At 38.8% G+C, this 22,503-nt stretch overlaps 2 protein-coding genes across 2 annotated transcripts; one reads left to right on the forward strand and one right to left on the reverse strand.

The window, feature by feature from the left end:
• Positions 1-1,806: 1,806 nt before the first annotated feature.
• On the reverse strand, positions 1,807-8,825 carry map3k8 (mitogen-activated protein kinase kinase kinase 8). Its single transcript, XM_043229445.1, has 8 exons — positions 8,650-8,825; positions 7,752-8,085; positions 7,375-7,545; positions 6,214-6,475; positions 5,261-5,367; positions 4,512-4,664; positions 3,342-3,588; positions 1,807-3,256 (listed from the first exon to the last, which is right to left on the reverse strand). The coding sequence occupies exons 1-8, from the start codon at positions 8,679-8,681 to the stop codon at positions 3,132-3,134; spliced, it is 1,431 nt and encodes a 476-aa protein (XP_043085380.1). The 5' UTR covers positions 8,682-8,825; the 3' UTR covers positions 1,807-3,131.
• Positions 8,826-9,286: 461 nt separating this feature from the next.
• On the forward strand, positions 9,287-19,620 carry LOC122332143 (mitochondrial poly(A) polymerase). The gene is given in 10 exon segments (XM_043229444.1): positions 9,287-9,668; positions 9,670-9,856; positions 10,040-10,200; positions 10,303-10,530; positions 10,673-10,897; positions 11,510-11,718; positions 14,216-14,442; positions 16,060-16,152; positions 16,339-16,412; positions 17,913-19,620. Coding segments are annotated over 10 exon segments (1,800 nt in total). The 5' UTR covers positions 9,287-9,626; the 3' UTR covers positions 18,267-19,620.
• The last annotated feature ends 2,883 nt before the right edge of the window (positions 19,621-22,503 follow it).

Genomic DNA, 22,503 nt, shown 5'->3' on the forward strand with positions numbered 1-22,503 from the left:
GAACTTTTGTTAGTGTTAAATGGTTCTGATGATTAGTTGTGATGATTATGAACATCTGGACTATGTAAATCACTGCAGAAATTAAACAGTCTCGCTCTGCCCCCTTCTGGACATAATCGGTAATATTTTAAGTTCGTTTAAATTTTACATCATTGGTTCCCAGCTATGTTCCTTGACGTCCCGTTTTGGTGCACATTTTGGATGCCTGCTTAATGAGATAAAGCTTTGGTTCGTTAGTTTGTTTGTTTACCGGAAATGGTAAAAGGTCAGGTAAGAGAGATATTTGAAATGTGCAGTGTATTTGGCATCAGGGCTACTCATATTTGAATATAATTTTTTATATAATTTTTAATATTGTGGTACTTTAGTAAACGGATATAGGCTATAATTATGTTTACTAAAAGGAAACTTACTACTTCACAAGGCCTATATTCAAAGAATTAGGCACATTTATTTCAACATTTCTTTTTAAATGACTGCAGATATATCATAGGTCCTAGGATATCATGAACAATTAAAAAATAATAATAATTAAATTATTAAATTATAAAGATACCTAATTATAATAAAAACTGACCACAAGGTGTCGCTAGAGTAAACGCATTCATTTATTTTCGATAAAAGCGTGTGTGTGTGTGTGTGTGTGTGTGTGTGTGTGTGTGTGTGTGTGTGTGTGTGTGTGTGTGTGTGTGTGTGTGTGTGTGTGTTTTAGAAATGATTTTCCTATTTTGAAATAAAAAGGTTTATTGAACCTTTGACTAATAAGTATAGAAATAAGGAGTAAGCAAACTAAGCTCAAAATAATAATCTTCTATATTAAAATTCTGATAGCTTATAATATAAATTCTCCTTCCGCTCTATATCTCCAGATAATATCTTAGTAAGATGTATTTAAATGCAAATGATTATGATCAAAGCTGTGTAGTGTTATACTAAATGTTCTTGCTTAGCAACATTTTGATCACGTTCATTAGTTTTAAGGTTAGCATGTGGACAGTAAACATAGTTAGTTTGGTATGAATCAACAAAGTCAACTAAGTGCTCTCATCTTGATAAACAAGAAAAACAAACAAGCAAATATGTTTGGTATGCATGGGCACGGAAAAGGGATTATTTTGAGTGACATCTTTGACACAATGTAGAAATGTTTGTCCCTTTACTATGAATATGAATCTGTCACTTTGCACTATAAAGGTCAGAAAATACAGTGTCTGTCTCACCTCCCTCACCTTTAACTTCAAAGGCAGAACCTTTCTGCTGGGGGAAACCCACTTCCTCAATTGAGCTCTGCTGACCATGCTCTCTTTTTCTCAAGAAACAACACTTTTCGTTTTGGTGTCACTACGTAGAAATAGTAATGCACGTGTGTTTGCGTTGCTTCTTGTTAAGTGTGGTGCTTTCAACTTTACTGAAGCTCAGCAGCAACCGGTCGCTCCAGTAATAGCATAATCTGGTCTCCACATAAACTACTTACATGCGTTCAATCAGTATGTAGTCCTATTTTGAATCATAATTTTTTATAATTTTATCGTGGAAATGGTTGTGCAATGCCTCTTAAAATAATTTCCATGTACAACTTTTTTACTCAAAAGACCTTTATGTTTTCTGCACTGAAAGTCATTTCTTGACCTTTACTGCACACAAAATTTTCAGTCCCCTAAAAAGAGTTTACCCTCATCCGCTTATCTTTATCTTCAATCAATTTTTGCATTTTTGTTTTACGTTTGCTACTGCCGGCTTTATAATTATATCTTCAACGTTCCCACCACATGTATAATGCTTTTCCAAGTGATGAATCACACATTATTCATCTTTTTAGTACATTTATTTATTTTATAATTTCCCCCAAGTATTGTAAAAACAGTTTTCGTATTAGGTGATCATTATCACACAGGCTCTCTGGTCTTTCCAGAATGACTAAGGAACTTCTGAAGAACTGTTTATTGACTGGAACAGCCAGATGTATTTTTTATCTTTGTCATCTAAAATCACAACCTTATATTATAAATTCTGCTAAAATAGCCATCAAATAAAATCAAAATTGACAATATATTTGCTTTACATAATTATTCAGTATTTTAACACACAAATATGCCTTTTTCTATATATGTTCAATATTTTATATATCTTTTTTTTGGATGAGAATATGCAGACTGGAGCATTCATACAGATGTACAGACCACTTTCTTTGGTGTCACAACATGTTTATGGAGTCATTAGGTTTATATGGAGGATCAGTTGCACATTTCATTGTCTTGCATTGCAACTATTTAACAAAATCACATTCCATGGGAATAAACCCCTGAAAGATTATTTTCCATATCGTCTGAAAACACTTTTTGTGAGAAATAAAGTAGTGTGCAACTCTTTTGGCAACTCTTATTCTTACAATGAATGATAGCACTCACATGGGGATTGCAAATATAAATTAAACTTAAAATATTTAGAAATTAGTTACAAAAGAGCACAGATAGCCTAATGTCTGTGGTCAAATATTACAATTAAATAGACTCACACATATAATGACTAATACCCCCCCCCCCAAAAAACACTCAGAACAAGGCCTGCCTTTGTAGTTCACTGGAGATAACATGCATAGGTTGTTAACATACATAGCACTGCTATTATATGTAGTATAATATTAAGGATTTCCATTAATATTTTGGCAAATTCAAAGCACAGATACTTTCATTAGGCCCTGCCCCTTATGTGATCAAATATGGAATACATAATCAATACACCTAGCACAGCTACACTGATCTGCATATTATATATATATATATATATGTATACATACATAATACAGACATACATGTATTTAATATACATGTGATATACTCTCTCAAAACACAGACAAGGAACTGCATTTACACAATCATCAAACAATGAAAACCACAAGTCTGTCTTCCCTTCCCAGAAGTCCATCTCTAATTGGGCAGCTCGTGTCCAATCACTTTCCAATCAGCGTAGACTGTCGTCATTTAGAACACCATACAGTATATACTGAATCATTTTATGGATTACTTCAGCTCCGCGGAACGGATCCATGTATGCAACTCTGATAGCATATATAGTATATGAACGCAAACTATACAAGTACCCCACTGGTCCTCAGCAAAAATCCACCTTAATTAGCCATATTCACTTGACGGTGGTCCTCTAACCAGATTGTAGTAGCCGGCCAAGGCGCCCAGATCTATATAGAGTGATCCTTTCTTCTTCGAGTGCCCAGAATCCTCAGTGTACAAGGACGAATCTGGAAATAGAAGAACAAAGATGTCAAGCGCGCAAATGAAATGAATCTGACATAGTGTATTGTGTGTGTGTGTTGTGTGATGTACCTTGGGTGCTGTCTGAAAGCTGGCTATGTTGTCGCAGCAGTGGATGTGTGCCTTCCTCCAGTGCAGAATCCAGACTCCAACACCGCGGCTGGTCCTCCCGAGAGGGATGGAGGGCCTCCTCGTTTAGTAATTCTGTGGCAGAGCTCCTCCGTGCCGGGACCCTATCGAGTGCATGCTCCAGGAGCCTCCGCATCGCAGGGCTACAGCTTTCAGGTATGTCCTCCAGAGGAGGGGCCTGTTTGTGGATCTGCAAATAGACATCGTGAAAATCAATGGCGGCACAAATACATTCGCAAGCAGCCACATGCAGAGAGACATTGTACATGAATTAACATACATTTACATAAAAAGGAACTGCAATGTGTAAAAAGGGAACTAAAACCAGTTGGTCTGCACTACAGATGACACAAAATGACACAAAAACAATTTTTTATAGAGCTAGACTTTTGTCTGCTTCCATTACATGGACAGCTCTTAAACTGGAACACGCAAACTAATCTGAGACACATACGGGAAGCTTAAACTGCTGATATTAAGTTAGGGTTGCTTTTTTTTAAATAAAAGATATTTGGAAATTGCTTGCAATGGAAAGAAGAACTTACAATCACAAGTTCTATCTTGTGATCCTTTCTTTTATAGTGTCTAAAACAACAGCAACAACAACAAAAAATAAAAAATAAAGACCTAATAAAGAAAAAAGACTATTCAAAATATTATAGGAGTTTAAGCTGAAATAAGAAAACCTTAAAAAGACACTCCCTACTTCATCCTAAAGCAATAAATAATATTATACACAATTATTAACAATTATTAAAACGGTATAGAAATACCATAATTTTCAGTGGTTTAAATCAAACAAATTAATACATTTAAAAAAACGGAATGAGCAAAAACTGCAAAAAGAATTCATTAAATTACACAGAATAATTATTGTTATTACAATTATACATGCTAACAGAGGCCTTTATATCATGAAGTTATGACATCAGCCTGCTTGGCATTTCTGTGTCTTGCTCCGTGGTTAATGTATATACTCAGTTTCATACAATGAGGTTTTGCCACGTTCAGGGACTCCTCCTATACCGTTGCAGTAAAATACATACGAACGCAATACTATTAAAAGATCAAGCAATTCAATGCATTTTGGTAAAATCGAATAAGACTACTGACTATGTAAAGGTATGAGGGGTAGGATCTTCTGGGATATCTCCTAACCCACGGAGGGCTTCCACTCAGCATGTGTATGATTGTGGTTCCCAGACTGTAGATGTCAGTCTTGGTGTTGTGTCCTCGACATAAAATCAGCTCTGGACTCATATACATCTGTAAAGAAAAAAAACAAACAATAAGCTCAGAATTCACATACGCAGAGGCTTTTAACAGAATTTGCAGTAACTTGTTTTTTCTTAATTTTGTGCAATGAATACTGGACCGGACTGGCTGCTTTCTACTGTTCAGTCACTCTGAATAATATAAACACGAAAAACAACTTCTGATATAATAGGCAAATGACCTAGTGAACATCTGGTGAGCTGCTCACTGTACTGCCTTATAGTAAACAACTTTATTTTTCTATGTGGGGAATCTTCGGTGTTGGTCAGCAAGGCATGCTGGACTTTCCAAATGGGGCAAAATGTCAACAGCGTGGCAGCTAATGCGCACATGTTCTTTTGGGCCTTTCCCAGAGTTTGTTAGGGAACAGAATGTCAGCTAAGAGGGGGGAAAAGTGTGTCTGTGCGCGCACATGCCTTCTGGCTTTTCAGATCTCCTTTCAGAATCACCATTTAGCTATTTAAAAATGTACATGTCATAAGACAAGGCATATTTATGACTTTCTAAAAGACATCTGCCACCAGCACAATCAGGAACTGCCAAATTCCACTAAAGTAAGTGTGAAAAGCGGCCCCAAACATACTCACTTCTGTACCACGTAAGTCCCGAGGAACGTATACATCATCCTTCATCTGTACTGTAAGCCCAAAGTCCACCAGCACGGCTTTTGCGGACATGAGCACAATATTACTGGCTGCAGGGACAAAAAGGAAATTTAGGTAAGCTAAAAAAAAAGCTAAAGCGTTACAGTAACTTCTGCAAAATATAGCGAAACCAATGCAGCATGGTGTTTCCGGAAGCAAAGTTAAGATAATTACTCATGGGATGGCTTAAATAGTTGATGAACAGATCACAGTCTCAAAACCCCCATTTCTTGGTCTCCTTCCATACTTCACACTGCTTGAAATAACAAGCTTGTGCTTGGTCACTCATTTCACGTTACTCTCTTAGTCTTACTGAAATCTGAAAACAGTTTGAATAAGGCCTTGAAAGTTAATACATTTGTGTAATCATGTCTGTCTCTTCCTGCTCTTGCTCTCCTGACTGGAAATTCCAGACGCTTGAGATGTCATGAGCTGCAGCGCTGATTGGCTCCTGCATATGACTAAACAGCAGCAGAATGTTGGCGGCCACAACCCTACCATATTAAATTATGTTCGTTCCTCATCTTTGACGGGCATGAGCTAAAAACACTTCTCTTGCCTGTGGCCGGTGCTTTTGCTATTCATTTAACATTGCTGCTGCTTCTTGAGTTCTGCCAAATAAGCAAAAGACCTTCCTTCATCACACAGACATTATTTGGTTTACCTACAGAGCACCGCTGTAGCATTTAGAGGGGGAAATAACAGTGATTTGGTACGCCTGTGGTTTGCAAAAAAAAAAAAACCCCACTGAACAGCCTCTGACCCTTCTTTTGAAATGTGTTTTGAAAATTCAATTCAGAGCAGCTGAGGTAAAGTGGTCATAAACAATCAGTTTGGCAGGAAACTGTAGTGATGTTTCAGAAAAAGTCCTTTATGATGCAATCCAAAGCTCTTACGTTTGATGTCGTGGTGTATGATCTTGTGAGAGTGCAAGTACTCCAGGCCTCGCAGAACCTGCTGAGAGACCCAAATGATCTCGAACTCTCTCATCGGACCACAGCTATCCAGCTTCTCCAGAACTGAGCCCCCTTCACCCGCTTCCATGAACAAATGCACCGTCTGCTCCCACAGCAGTGCCCCATACAGCTCTGCTATGTTCTCGTGACGGAACCGGGCTTGGATTTCCACATCTACAGGCTTGAAATGTTCCACAGAAATCTAGAGAGAAAGTACACCTAATTTCTAAATGTCAGACATTTTGGAAGTGCACAAAAACGAGCTTGCTAATATATACATAGATATGAAAATTTAGGAATGCCTAAATGCAGACAGATGTGAAAACATTGTAAAACATGTGCAGCCTGTGTATCTACAAATTTCCTCATATACTTTCACAATATTAATTACTAGAATCGCACCTCCACACTGATTTCCAAAGAAATAATATATACACCAGGCTTATTATATACAAGTCAACAACAACCTATTAAATTGACAGCAAGTCTGAAATGTTCCCGTTAGACTCTGCCACACAGTTGAGACACTGTCTCCGAGGGCTGCATGTTTCCACGGGGGCGTTCCTGTCAGCTTCCTGTGTGCGTTAAAGCCATTCTCAGTTTCTGTTCAAAACACTACATGCTGCACGCTGACCCTCGAAACGTTTTAAGGAAATTGGGTTATTTCCCAAAAGTGCTCTTCCTCATTTCAAAATATCCTCTTATTGCTGCCACTGTTTCTACAAAAAGCGTTTGCTCTTTTCAGAGCCAGTATTTTTTCCACTGTACATTAAGCCTTGTGGCCTCACATGCTGGTGCATAAGATCATCACAAGAACAAATCATGCAGTATCACATGTCTTCAGTCTTATACTTCTCACATGAAAATATGTTTACTTAATGACTGATTTCAAGTGACCTCAATTCTTTTTTTTCGACTCGTTAAATTGTTTACAGCTGTATTTCGCACAAGCTGTACACAATATGTTTTTGCTTCACTGATTTTGATTCCCAGAAGGGAAGTCATGGCTGTTATAACCTCCTAGTGGAGTGAAAACAACTACCGTTGCCAAAAAAAAGAAAAAAAAAAGTTGAGATTCATTCTCTAGATTCCCGTACTTACTAGTTTGCATGCCATTCTCTTTCGAGTTTTGGTGTCCTGAGCCAGATGGACCTTCCCAAATGAGCCTTTGGGAACGTGTCCAGGGCCTGGAGGCTTGTAGGTTAGTTTCCAAGGAAACAGAAGGAAGTCCAAGTCAACGCGATAATGCCCCTCCTTAATGACCATGTCTGTCTGCATGAACAAAGCAGAGTCTTCATGAGAATAAAGCTATGACAAATAAACACTCATTTATACATCATATGAGCTGCTTTGATTGAGCCAACAATCTCACAGTGTAAGCATTTAATTCATTTGCATGCTTTTTTGTACATTGCAACTGTTACTCTATACTTTATGAATCCATTATATCATCAAAAACAACCACCTATAGATCTTACCTTGTTTAGCAGAACCCCTATTTCTTCACCCACCTCCACTAGAGAGGAGGACGGGGTGTTTGAAACCATATTTACAAAGTCCAGGAGGTCGGATGAAGACCCGTAGCGGACCTTTCCAGGATTTTGCACATGCGAGATTAAATCCCGTGGTGTCTCCTCAATCTCATCCATGTCCTCCTGTGAAAAACTTTCCTCAAACGAAACTCCTGCTTCCACCTCCTCCTCAACACTGTAGAATTTCTCTGCCTCTTGAATGAAGTCTTCAATGTTCATGTGAGCAAGAAGCAGTTCTATGCCAGCATTTTCATTCTTGTACTCCATCCTTGATAGAATCCTAAATCAGAATGTTTGATCGTTAGAAACAGCACACGAACCAAAGTAATTTCGTTCATTTGTTTTGCACTCCTATGTGTGTTTACAGCGTGGTCAGACATTTCCTGATGAGCTTGTTGCTCTATTTTGCCTGCAAGTGAGCGGTGGTTTCAAGGGGGTGGGAAACTCCAAGATGGGCTTTCTTATTCTTCAAAACAACCGGCAGCTAAAACTTTTTACACTGAAACTCGAAGAACTTTTCAAAGCCCTTAAGCACAAACTCGCTGACTTTTTTTTTTTTTGACAGACCCCTACATATACAAGAACACACATATATACACGCAGAACATTTCTGAAAACCTCATCTTCTAATACTTAACTCGTGTAAAATCTTTAAATAGCAGCAAAAACATGTACAGCGACAGCAGTTTATCATTACTGATGCTCGGCTAGAAAAAGACCGGCAAGGTTTTCCGTCACTGCCGACCTGCTGTGAAAATTTCTAACTGAGATAACAGCAATAGCTGCTCGAATGTTATAACTAAATAGATGTATAATACCCGTGTAGCCTTATTAGTTTGCTTACCTTTCGGTCGGTGTGTTCGCTGCAGGGCACATGCTCACTGACTGTCCATAGCTCCCACTGAAGCTCTGACACACTGACTCTCTCTGATAAGAGGAACACGGGCTGCGCCTCCGCTCGGCGTCTACGTCAACTGCGGTTTCGTTTTCTCTTTTCAACGAGAGGTGTTTTCTCGTCGAGAGGTCACGTATCTGCTGCAGTTTTGCCACAGTCTCCTATCAGAATGTTCCGCGGAGGGAAACGATGTCATTCGCTTTCATCTTCACGATACGCAAGAGAAAAAGTTGCGCGCTCTTTGCGATAGCGAAGTCTGGTCTTCGTCAGTCTCAAACGTTCACGCAGATTAGTGAAGCATGCTGACCTTTAGCTCAACGCTGTTTTGTTCATAACACGTGTTTTAAATAGCACTTTTCGTAGTCGTTAATTCCTGTCACACTTTAGTAAATGAAGAAGGCAAGTAACTGATATCATATTTTACGCTTGCAGACATGATCACTAAACGAGTCAGTGAATCTTTTTGGTGAACGAGTCACGGGAACAATCTTCCCTTAATCACATCACGGAGAGTATTTGACACCTGCGTTTATATTTGCAAGACCTATTTTTAGCGTTTGCTCATCTACAATATGTCTATAGGACGTTTGCTATCATATGTCATATAGACGTATATGTTTTTAAGATGTTTATGATTTAGAAAGTATGTGAAACTGACATCTTACAGATGCCTGTCAGATGTTTTACAGAGCAGATGAAACTCATCTTCTTGCAGACGAACGCGTGCTATCTCATAAGGTTTTTATAAAAGTCAGGAGAAGTCCGTTGGCCAATTTTCACCAACGAAGCGATGTTTATAACATGTAAACCTGCAGAATAAGTCACTAAGCAAATAAGTGAAAAAAAAATAAAAAATCTCCGAATATTTTCAGAAAGATATATTCAAATCTGGCGATCTCCAGCCTGGCAATTTCAGGTTTTTCCGAATGCGAAACACAGCACTGTCCGTTCACAGCCACCGTAGAGCCAAATGTGTACGCACGCGCCCGTCTCAAAGCAACAATGGCGTCCTCCTTTGGCGTGTGTAGGTTACGATTCAGGGCTTTAGGGGGTCTTAATAAATTTTGTCTGGGATTGGAACCTCAAACGCATATAAGATTCAACTCGACTGCACCAGCACTCAAAGTCCAGACAGAGAACAAAACAGCGAAAGCCGGTAAACGCTTTTTTCTAGGCATGACATTTACCAAGTAATTTCTGTTAAGTAATAGTAACAACCGTAAAACTGTTTTCATCTGCCATTTCATGGTGAAAATCGTGATGAAAATTACAGGTGCATTACGTGCCCAATAACTCAAGCCCCTTTCCTCTTGTTCCACTTTCGTTTTATTCACGCAAGCCAATGAAAGTGAAACGTTTCAAGCGATCCAAGAGAAGAGAAGAGAAGAAGCTGACAGGTCTGTTTTGATCAGCTGTCCACCTAAGATCGACAAAAAGAAGTTTTTAGATTACCTGTCTAAACACGGGACAGTCAACAAACATTTTTTCTACAACAGCTATGTAAGTGTTGCAGAACTATAAATTACAAATAGAAATCATGACAAAGGTAATATCTAGAAATCTTGTGATTTGATTGCTTTTAATGTGTTCCTGATTCTCTAGGGATTATATGCAGTAGTTGAATTCTCCAACAAGGAGAGCATTGCCTCACTGAAGGAGAGCACTAATGTTCCAGCTGTTGATCACGAAGCTGTGGTGCCTTTCAAATCTCGCCTGCTGTCATTAAAATGGTCAGGTAGTCTGTCAAGAAATCATTCTGTGCCCGACCTCAAAGAGCAGTCCCCTCCATCCATCAATGAAATCATCCAGCTGCTATCGGAAAAGGACAGCGTACGTCCTCTCTGAGTGATATGTTCATTTATTTTTTTAACAAAAGCATATGTGGCTAATGGAAAATATGCTTAGCGGTTCCTTTTTACGTCTGCTGGTTGGAGCTTCAAATATGTATCTTCTCTTCACGTTTCTTCTGCAGATTAATGAACAACTACAATGTTTGACAGAGACTTTGCAGCTCACAGAGGAGAACATCAGTCTGCGCTTTCTTGTTTGTTCGCTGCTTCAAGACATAGCTGGAGCGTATTTCCCAGAATGTATTATCAGGCCTTTCGGCTCCTCTGTCAACAGCTTTGGCAAACTGGGCTGTGATGTTGACATGATTCTGGACCTTGATGGCATATATCCAACATACCAGAAAAAGGTCAGTGCCGTTGACTGTGTAGGTTACATCGAAATAGGGGAGTTTACACAACAATTATATGTTTTAGTCATCCTTGTTTCATTGGAAACCAGAATGACATTGAACATGAAGATATTTTAAAGAATGTTTGAAGAGATCATTTGCAAATCTGTTTTAACCATTTTCAAAAATCATGATTTTTCATTGTGCGTTCCAATTAATCTTAATTATGAACTGTTGTTGTTTTTTTAAAACGTAACAAAATGTTTTTTTTTCAAAGTTAAAAAAAAAAAAATTCTATTATAGTTTTTTGCAAATAAACTCTTCATTTGTAACCAAGCATTTCTTTCCATTTTATGGGCAAAATCCACTTTCTGTTTTGTTATTGATTTATTAGTTATTCATTATGATAGAACAAAAAGCTTTTATATTGCTGTTTTTTCCTCTGTTGTAGGAGGGTAATAGCTGTCATTGTATTGAACATGCATTTTTAAAATATTAAAATTAAATGGCTAAATAATTTCAAAGTTCTGTCCGCAGTTAAAAGTATGCATTACAGTTCTACAATTAATGCTAGAACAATAGCAGTTCTATTTTTCAGGTTTATTGATTGTACAGTAATGTTTTAAACAGCGCCCAGGACTGTCTCTGGAGTACCAGGTGAAGAGAGGAGGTTCAGATCGAGCTGTGACCCAGAGTATCCTCTCAGTCATTGGGAAATGTCTAGACCAGTTTGGCCCCGGATGTGTGGGAGTCCAGAACATTCTCCAAGCTCGATGTCCTCTTGTCCGCTTTGCTCACCAACCCTCTGGCTTTCAGTGTGATCTCACTGCCAATAACAGGTAATGTCACTCAAATAGCTATATTTAAACTGCATTTTGAAATAAGACTTTGAAAGCTGAGAAGGTAAGTAATAGTTAACCGATTGTCATGTGGGCTTTAAGGTTTGTTTTCTCACTCTCATTTACACTTCCCCAAAGCAAAGGTCACTCTTCTGCTTCCTTTTAGAATGTGACAAATTGATTATGCTCTGAGACCTGCTCAGCATTTTTTGTTGCATTCTTGCCCCCGACGTGGGACAAGCTGTATTTTTAGAGAGGGGTATTCCCAGATGTGTACATTGTACATTGTATGTGCATAAAGAGAGGATGTTTACTGTTGTTTTGTGGTTTTACTGATTTAATTTTTTTTTTTTTTTTTTTATGCATAATTAAAAGTGAAACAGGTTTGGTTTTTTGATATGTGGTTGTTTCTTATTTGCTTATTTAGATATTTATGTACTTATTTATTTTAATTGGTAATTTTGAAGGGACTTAATCGTATAACTATGATATGACATTTAAAGGCACTAGATATAATTACAAAAAGTGGTTTTACAATTTAAGTTTATTTGCAAAAGGTTTTTTTTTTTATAAATCATGTCATTATTTCATTATTTTGTGTTTTATTCTGATAGTTGGCTATTAAGGGTGTAACAACATGCTTATAAAAGTTAACAGGCATTTTTAAAATCCAAGTGATCACCTTGTTAGTGAAGACTTGAGTGAGAACATGGCATGTCATCATTTAGTCATTTGGAATGCACTTGACACAGGGAGTGATGTAATGTCCTTCTCATCTTCAGAAGGGATGTTCCCTTTGACACCGCAGCATGGTGTTACTTTAATGTCATAAATGTCTTTTTATTGTTGTTAGCGTAACTGTTGCTAATAAACATACTATATATATATATATATATATATATATATATATATATATATATATATATATGTATGTGTGTTCGAGAGGAGGCGTGGTATTGGCCAGGTCTGGCGGCGTGTGACGAGGAGCACACCTGAAGGGGATTTAGCCTCAGTGAATCTGCATGACGCTGGTGTCCTCGTGGGTCTGCTCCCGCCGCTAGACAATTCGTTCAGTTTCTGTTCAAATACAGGATGCCGAGCCGTTAAATCCCTCGTTCTCTATACCAGGATCTGAAAGAAGCGACGGAGATGCCGCGGAAGAATAAGCGCGTCGCGACGCCGGACTCCGCCCCTTACCTGGACCCTGCCCCTGGAACACTACCTGACCTTCCACAATCCCAGAAGCACAACGAGGCACCAGTTTCCCCTTTTATTTGGACACTTTTCCCTTGGACACTTTATTTTGTACTATTTTTTGTTAATAAAAGCCTCCGAGGCCTGACGCCACGCCCACTGTGTCTGTCGTTGGCTCCTCCCGTCACAGTGGTGGAGAATGCGGGCAAGCGGAGCTTAGACGGCACAGTTGGGCGACATCTGATGACGTCATCCCCTCTCGCTGAGTACCCATTCGCTCCCAGCCACCAGGAAGGGTAAGTGACGCTTGCTTATTGTCATTTACCGGTGGCTGGTTGAGCATTCGACTAATTCCCGGTTTCTCCGAGAGGAGTTGCCGGAGAGGAATCCCTGCCCGCCCACTCCGACTGCTGGAGCCTGGTTGAGGAAGGTAGCACTCCTGCGTGGCGGCGACCGCCTGACGGGGTTGACGGCAGGGAGGGGAATACAGTCGGCTGCCCTCCTCTTTATTGTCACCATCACCCGTCCTTTATTCGCCGCCCCTTCACCAGGCTCCCGACGGAGTGGGTGTGTTCGAAGGAGGCGTGGTATTGGCCCAGGTCTGGCGGCGTGTGACGAGGCACACCTGAAGGGATTTAGCCTTGTCACCGCCGCCGTTAAATGCCCAGGTCGCCTCGAGCACACCCGGTCTCTTCCCCGTGCATGCACGCTGGTGTCCTCGTGGGTCCAGGAAGGGTGCGTGAAGGAGCTCGTCCCGCCCGCTGACAAGCGCGTCGTGGGACCCCGTACAGTCCAGGCGACGACTGCACCGGATCGGCACGGGCCAGGATGCCGAGCGTTAATCCCTAAATCTCTCGGAGATGCCGCGGAAGAAGCCGCGCCCCTCGCGCCCGAACAGGAGCAGCGCGTGCGACCGCCGGACTCCGCCCCTTACCTGGACCCTGCCCCTGGAACACTACCTGACCTTCCACAATCCCAGAAGCACAACGAGGGCACCAGTTTCCCCTTTTATTTGGACACTTTTCCCTTGGACACTTTATTTTGTACTATTTTTTTGTTAATAAAGCCTCTCTCCGAGGCCTGACGCCATGCCCCACTGTGTTCTGTCGTTGGCTCCTCCCGTCACAATATGTATGTATGTGTATGCCGTTCCTCAGTGAATCTGCTGACTCATCTGCTGCATTCGTTCGTTTTTTTCTGTTCAAATACTCTTCAAATATATATCGTTTCGTTTGATAATCTGCGAATCCCATCCTAAACCCAGGTACATGTTTTGTTATATTTTATGTTGTCATGTGTGCAGGGTGGCAATGAAGAGTTCCGAACTGCTGTTTCTCTACGGCCAGCTGGACCCTCGTGTTCGGCAACTAGTGTTCAGTGTGCGGTGCTGGGCTCGGGCTCATAGCATCACAAGCAGTATTCCAGGAGCATGGATCACTAACTTTTCTTTAACAATCATGGTCGTGTTCTTTCTACAACAGAGGAATCCTTCCATACTGCCCACACTGGACCGACTGAAGGAGCTGGCAGGTACATACAATTTTCCTTTTACAGCCACACTTTTCTGCGGTTTCTTGTTTATTGTACTACACTGCCATACAAAGGCAAAGGACCGTAACTACTAGGTGTGTGCAATATTGATTAAAATTATGATGTCAATATTTTCGTGGATTTTATTTATGGCGATAATTAGATGATATTTTGTTGAGTCTGTTATTGTGCTGGTATCTGAAGTACTGCCGAAGATAGCTGACTCCTAAAGTTTATGATAATCTTCATATTCTGTGTGGAGGTCAGTTCACAATAATAGAATTTAATCTTTTTCACCAAGTTTAAATTGACTGACCTTTTATTAACTAAATGATATTAATGTATTCTTTTTCTGTCCCCATATGTTGAATTTTATGATTGTTCTAAATGCCTTTTTATTAGACTATCATGCAGTGAAAAAACACTCTAGTCTAGACTTCACGTGATGGGTGCATGCACAGTGTAAGGGTGGTTTGAATGGTTTTTGCTAAATACTCGGTAATGTCAAATCACACATCATATATTTTGCGCACTCTTATTAACTAAATATTTGCTAAATTATGACTGCAATAGGATCTCTTAGATTATGTTCTGTCCTGTGACAGATGAGATTGACTGAGAAATCAAAGTGAAAATTAATATTGAAAGAATAAAAAATAAAAATTTTTTCTCAGCTCCAGTGTTACCTTTATAGAGCTTAGTGGGGAAAGCTCTGGTGCCCTTTACTCTAGAAATCTGTGTGCACCTTTTTTCTTGTATTCATTGCCTTTAATTTTATGCTCGACAGTAAACAATAAATACATTTACAACCATTTTTGGTTGAGTGATAACATGGAATGTTTTTGAGTATCAAAACACATTAGAATGGTTTCTGAACAATCATATAACACTAAAACTTGTGTAATGAAAATTTTGAAAATTGAAAATTCTACTTTTTCTTCATTTAAGTAAGTTACAGTCTAATATATATTAAAATAGGCACCACTGAGTTTTGATCAAATAAATGCAACCTTGGTAACCATAAGAGATATGAATAAACATAAGGAGCATATAAAAAAAAAACTTTGCATGTCTAAATAAATTTTCTATATGATTTTACAAGTCAAAATTCTTCCCTTTTTATAAAACCTTGTCATTAATTGAAGCATTTTCTCAAAATGGCAACTGTGAGGAAAAGTGTGAAATACTTGGGAGTGATTTTCTTCATGGATTCAGCTAATAGCGATCTCCAAATTCAGAACATACTATTGCAGTTATTATAAAAAACTATATCATATTCCATATTTCCAATTTTTTACACTACAGTCAGACATGTAGAAATAATAAACATACGTTTCCTGTCTGCCTAATGTGCTGCAAAATAAGACGTTTGAATGCAAAATGTGTATATATATAAATATGTGTGTGTGTGTGTGTGTGTGTGTGTGAATATAAAGTGTGACTCTAGTAAGCTATAGCGGCTCAGGATATGTCACTGTGTTTCTCTCTTCTGAGCTGATTGTCTACACACAGTCGTCAGGGTCAAGGACAGTGATGCCACAGTAGTGATACAGAATCCATTTCTATATGGAAGGCCACTTAAATTATATTTATGTTTTGTGTGTGTGCACTTTCCAGGACCGTCAGATAAGTGTGTCATTGAGGGTAATGACTGCACTATTGTCAGTGACCTTAGCAAGATTACACTGAAGCAGAACACAGATACATTAGGTAAGTGGAGCTCGTGGATTGTTTTCATAATTTACACAAACTTAATGAAAGGTTCTGCATTTTCACCTTTGGGCAGATGGCTCGTTTCTGTAATGATTTTGTTATGCGTTCTATTTTTACTGAGCGCTTACTGAATGACGCTGCTGTTTATTTTTCAGTTTTGATTTTTATTTTTTCCTTCCACAGAGAAACTGTTGCAGGAATTCTTCGAGTTTTACGGCAATTTCCCCTTCAACAAGGCATCGATCAATATCAGGAAGGTGAGTCATCCACCGACGACACGTGCATCCATGCGCAAACTCCCAGAGGACATTGCTGACGTCTTAGCAGACCCTCCACAAACGCCCACCAGAGGGCAGTGCATATATAGTGAATTCAAAGAAAGTGCCTGGGTCTGCAGTGGACACTGTTGCAATCAAATTTATTCAACCGCCTTGACCTTCTGTTACTGTAAACAAAAGATTATGAAAACAGTTCAACCAAAGCATCAGTAAACTGTCAGAAAGTTTATTAACATACATTGGAGTGATTGTGAGATTCATGAAGTTGATACAAAATTGAGAAAAAAATCTAATTGGCTCAAACTATTGAAGTAGAATATTAGTTCACCTTTATAATCTCAAATAAGCATTGCTTCTAAGTGCTTGATAGCTTCTGCTTTCATTCTCTCCACTGGAATCTCAGCCCATACCTCATGTGGAAAAGGTTCCAGATCACTGATAATCTTTGGTTTTCATGTTGCCACTGCCTTCTTCCAATTCCACCAAATATTTTAATGAGATTTAAATCTGAAGACTAAACGGGTCACTCCAGAACATTCCACAGCCGATTCTCAAACTGAGCTTCAGTAGATTTGGATGCATGCTTTGGGATGGTTGACCTGCTGGAAAATACAGTGATCATTATCTTCAGTCTGTGCATCAAAGGCATTACTGTCTTTGCCCAAATTACCTGATACTTCAAAGAATCCGTGATATTCTTCATGCAGTCAAGACGTTTCCCTTCCTGTAGCAGCAATGCACTCCTAAAACAAGACTGGCCTATCTCTTTTTGACCATGCCAATAATGTTCTTCTGCTCATAAGCTTTGCTGCCTGCCAATGATACATTGCTCCAAAAAGATCGTTACATATATCCATTCTTTCAGAAATTCACAGGTCCACCTAAATGAATGTTATCATATTCAAGTCAGCCATTTATGATCTATTACTAAAGTCTCTGGTGCTTAAATAATTTTGATTGCAGCTGAGACCGCTAGAAAAAATGATTTTATTTTGTGCATTTTTAAATTAAAGGGATAGTTCACCCATTAAATACTTAGCATCATGTCGTTCCAAACCCGTACAACTTTCATTAATCTTTTGAACACAAATTAAGATATTTTTCAAGGCCCAGGAAGGTAGTTAGGACATTGTGAAAATAGTCCATATGATATCAGTGCTTCACTGTAGTGAATGCACGTTATAGACCAAAACTGTTGAATAAAGTCATTCATTTTGTTGTCTTTTTTGGACTATTTTAACAATGTCCTTATTAGCTTTCAGAGCCTTGAACGTGACAGTTCTGTTTGAGGTCTTATGGGTTTGGAGTGGCATGAGGGTGTTTTTTTTGTGTGTGTGTGTGTGTGTGATTAATGACACAATTAAAATTTTTGGGTGAAATAACCCCAAATTAAGTGAAGATGCTGATGCAATTGATGTTAATACTGTGTGTTTAGGTGTATGTTGGCATAAATATCCTGCTTTATATCTCTTTCCCCAGGGCAAGGAGCAGTCTAAACCGGAAGCGACCGCTTTGTATATCCAGAATCCATTTGAAACCACTCTAAACATTAGCAAGAATGTTAATGCAACACAGGTAGAACGTTTCGTGGCACTTTGTCGAGAAAGTGCTTGGCTTTTCCAGCAGAAAGAAATTCATAAGCGAAGTTCAGACTCGCCGTGGGGGTTGGCCGCACTTCTCCTTCCTTTAGTCACCCCAGCAGCAGCGGTGAAAAGTCACAGGAAGAGGAAACTGGAACCTGCTAGTTCAAGAATAAAGAACCTCTTAGACTCTCTGAAGATTAAAGGTGGTGAAACTGTTGCAAAGAAGGGAACTGAAAACGCTAGCAGGTGATATGGTCAATAAACTTCACTCATCCTGAAGAACACGGAAAACGTCTTCTGAACAACTAATTTAAATGACCAGCACACCAAAAGAGTGGAGCAAGTTTATATATTTCTACAGTCAGAATCTGTAAGTCCTTTAGGAAATGTAAAAAAAAAAAAACTGAAGTATTTCACATGAAAGAGTAACTTTGTAGATTTTAGTGTGATATAACAATGGAAGAAGAGGTCCACTGCGGTCTTGACTCCTAAGACAAATGGTTGTGTTGATCTGATAACAACAATCATTACGGTTTCCAGAGAAGTGAAGCAGAACCTCTGAACACTAAATGGCTTGCATGGAACGGTTGTGATTATTTTAGATCACAAACAACCTCCCATCTTCTCTGAGTTGCCATAAAATTACAACAGTCTAATGACTCCATAAACAGTCACTGTCAACTAAATAATGTTTTATAAGATATTAAAACAAAGTAATGTTCAGACCATTACTGTTCGTTTCTCCTTGGGCTTCTTTGTTTCTAATTTTCTGAATGTTTTATTAATAATAGCTTTATGACGAGCCTGTTTCTGCCACAGAATAAATAAGTTTTATTTCTAAATAATTTTATATTTCAGTTTAATTTCCTTAACTGGGGCTTAGAAACGTAACCACAATGTGACGAGAACAACTTTATTTCTTCTGATTGGTGCATCATGTCCTTGTTATTGTGACTGAACCGAACTATGAGACTTGACCTAAATTTCTCAATTCTATTTCTCGGAATTATGATTTTTATATCTCATAATGAAACTTTGACCTTTTATCTCACAATTGTGACTTAATTTTATTGTGATTTGAAATGAAAATTGATAAAGGATCTGGGCGACTTGGCCGGCTACTACAATCTGGTTAGAGGACCACCGTCAAGTGAATATGGCTAATTAAGGTGGATTTTTGCTGAGGACCAGTGGGGTACTTGTATAGTTTGCGTTCATATATATGCTATCAGAGTTGCATACATGGATCCGATCCATGGAGCTGAAGTAATCCATAAAATGATTCAGTATATACTGTATTGTGTCCTTAATAAGACAACAGTCTACGCTGATTGGACACAAGCTTGTGGACAGACTTGTGGTTTTCATTGTGTGATGAACAGTTTGTGAGATGTGATTTCATTAATGCAGTTCCTTGTCTGTGTTTTGAGAGAGTATATCATGTGTATATTAAGTACATATTAGGAATGCACCAATATTAAAATCTGGCCAATATAGAAAAACCTATAATTATATTTTTCTGTTATAGTTGTTAAAAATAAGTGGCTGATTTTGGTAATCAAAATGCATCAATAAAGCAAATGTGCCTGAACAATTAAAAATAATATTTGACAGCATCCCTTTTATACAGTCTAATAATTATATATATAAAGGCAAAATATATGGTAATTGCAGATCAGTGTATCTGTTCTAGGTGTATTGATTATGTATTCCATATTTGATCACATAAGGAGCAGTATCTAATTTAAGTATCTGCTTTGATAAAATATTAATGGAAATTCTTAATATTATAATGCATTATCATTGCTTAATATTTTATTTTCAGGTTTTTTTTGTTTGTTTTTTTACTGTAGCAGTGCTATGTATGTTAACAACATGTATATCTCCAGTGAACTATAAAAGGCAGGCATGGATGAAAGAAGACATGGGAAAGGTGAGGAACTACAGCACTTTGGTGGGGAGGGCAGGAAACAGATAGTGAGCTGAGGGGAAAAAAGTTGTAAAGCATTGGCAAATAGAGAGGAAGTAAGTGTTTTGAGACGAACGATTAGCAGCAAGAGAAGAAAACTACAGTGGGAGAAGATGAAAAAGTGTAAAGTTTCCCGGTAGTGCTAGTTAGATGTTCATGATGGTTTTACCACTCAACTTGATGGGGTCAAAGAGTATAGGTGAACCATTTCTCTTAACCTTACCCTTTTTACTGAAAGCCAGAGAATAACATCTCTGTCACCTTTAAGCCATCTGAACTGAATTTGAACTTCAGTGGCTGTTTGAAAATGTGAGGAAGGTCACAGGCTCCTTAAGACAAGCAAAGGATGGAGTGATAGAATAAAAATGCTCAATATCCTTATGTAATTTCACAGGTGAAATCCCACCCAGAGCTGCTTAGTGGTGGATTTATCTGAACAGCTGAAAGACGTTTGGGCTTTATGAGCTTATATTTGTGTGGCAGTAGACTGTTCACAATTGTTTATCTGCTTCTCATCTCTCTTTTTATACCTCACAAGGGTTCTTAGAGTCACAGTATGCAGCTTAGGACATGCAGAGCTGCTGATACTGTCTTTGTGCTCCTTTAAAAGGTATGATTTTTATTAGTTGTATGTACAGGTATGTGTTAATATAATGTATTAACGTTTGTGGAGGTTGAAGTGCGAGTTAAAAATCAGACCCAAATCACACACACACATGAACCAATGTCAAAGCATTTATTCAAATTTATTTCAATACTGATATGTGTTATTTATATTATTGTGCATTCTTTTTTCCAATGTAAAGGCCTTTGCTAAATGCATTCTTGCTGAATAAGAGTATTTATTAATTTCCAAAACAAAAATCTTACTGGCCCCAAACTTTTAAGCAGCAGTGTGTGTTCATAACTAGGTCTATCCATCTGAAAAATAACCACATATAAAGCATTGTTTTGATTCGGCCTGGCAGGGAGCTCGACCTCCCGTGTGTTTGCTCGGCCTCTGAAGCAGCGAACGGGTTGAGGCTTCCGCTGGGTGTAATACTCGTCAGGTTACACTAGAATTTTTGCTCTTCCCCCTGCTGCCAAACTAAACAAACCCCTTTAAATGTGATGATTATTTCCTGAAATGATGATTGTTATGACCCCTGCTCCAATGGAGATGTGTTTTAGTCATATTCTCCAACTGTTCACTCTACTACCCATAGAGCGTGTTTGCTTTTGAGTGTGTACAAAATATATACTTTCATTTTTTTTCTTTCTCTCGCTCGCTCTGCTTATTCTTGGCTGTAGGTTTTTCTCCTGAGCCTGAAAGAATTTCGGAAAGGTGGCTTGAGGGTTTGAAAAACACAGGGGGGGATTTGCAGGAAAAACAACATGAAATGAAAATGGTCTTGGCTTTGCCGTCTTAGTGGAATTTCAGTCAAAACCCGTGCTATTTACAACCTCTTCAGAGGATTTTGCTGGTTAGGTGCAATTTACCATTAAAGCCTTGGATATTTCAAAAAATGTTCCAGGCGTTATTTTACACCTATCACAAGCAGTGATTAGTGTGGCGTTCAAATATTTGACACTTGTACGATACTTTAATATGTCCACAGCTGATATGCATCAATTATTTGTCCGACTATAATCACATGATCTCAATTTCTCATGTGATGGCATTCACAGCCAAGCATAATCTGACTTCCTTTTCCTTCTCAAGTCCATTGTCCGAAATGCGCAATAGTTCTTGTGCTTGTGCCAATCATTTGCCATGTGGTAACAAAAAACACATTGAGAGTCCTTTCCTCTGTCCTCTCTCAATCTTTCCCGTCAGCGAAGGGTCACTGTCTCTAAATCAGTTCTTTGCCTTTTCTCCTCCTGCCTTTTATTTTTCCCAAAGCACCTTGCGGATCAAGAGAATCTGAGAAAGCTTCTGACACAGTTCTTTTCCCAAATCGGAAGCACTGCGCCAGCCAGTAGCATTAGCTCAGTAAACTGGTGGAAAGTACTGCCCTGGTGTTGTTGTTGTTTTTAGCGAGCTCACACACACACACACACACACACACACACACACTGAATTTCAGTTATCAGAATGGGCCTCTGTGTGCATCCACAATTCCCATTGTTTCAGTTCTCCACCTCAGCAAGGCTTAATTGAGCCTGGCACCAAAAGTCGACCTCAGTGGAACGATAGAGCTATGCCGGTCGATGGCATTTCTCTGTCTTTCTCTCTTGTCTGCTGTTCTGGTGCCGAGGGCCTGTCTGCAATACAGGCAGTACTAACACAATATAAGTGTCTGGAAAGGCCTCTGTTTAATAGGTCTGTCTCTGTTTAAAACTTCAGTCAGTTTATAGTTACTAATGATGGGTGAAAACAGCTTACTGAACCTTGTGTCTGAGTCTTGCTTGCCAGCTTTAAAAGGGATCAGAGTTTGGGTTTCTTATTAGCATTATTCATGTTTATTCTCAACAAGGTTGCTTTTATTTTTAATACTGTAAAACGTTTTCTGTTGTAGTATATTTCAGAAAGTAATTC

This window comes from Puntigrus tetrazona, unplaced genomic scaffold, assembly GCF_018831695.1.
Source record: "Puntigrus tetrazona isolate hp1 unplaced genomic scaffold, ASM1883169v1 S000000005, whole genome shotgun sequence".
NCBI lineage: Eukaryota > Metazoa > Chordata > Actinopteri > Cypriniformes > Cyprinidae > Puntigrus > Puntigrus tetrazona.

Bases quoted from the DNA above. Each gene is read 5' to 3' on its own strand.
- map3k8 (XM_043229445.1), bottom strand. From the start codon at position 8,681: ATGTGCCCTGCAGCGAACACACCGACCGAAAG. The intron at 8,086-8,649 runs GTAAGCAAACTA...ATTCTGATTTAG, and splicing joins GCGAACACACCGACCGAAAG to GATTCTATCAAGGATGGAGT. The intron at 5,368-6,213 runs GTAAGAGCTTTG...TTGTCCCTGCAG, and splicing joins CATACACCACGACATCAAAC to CCAGTAATATTGTGCTCATG.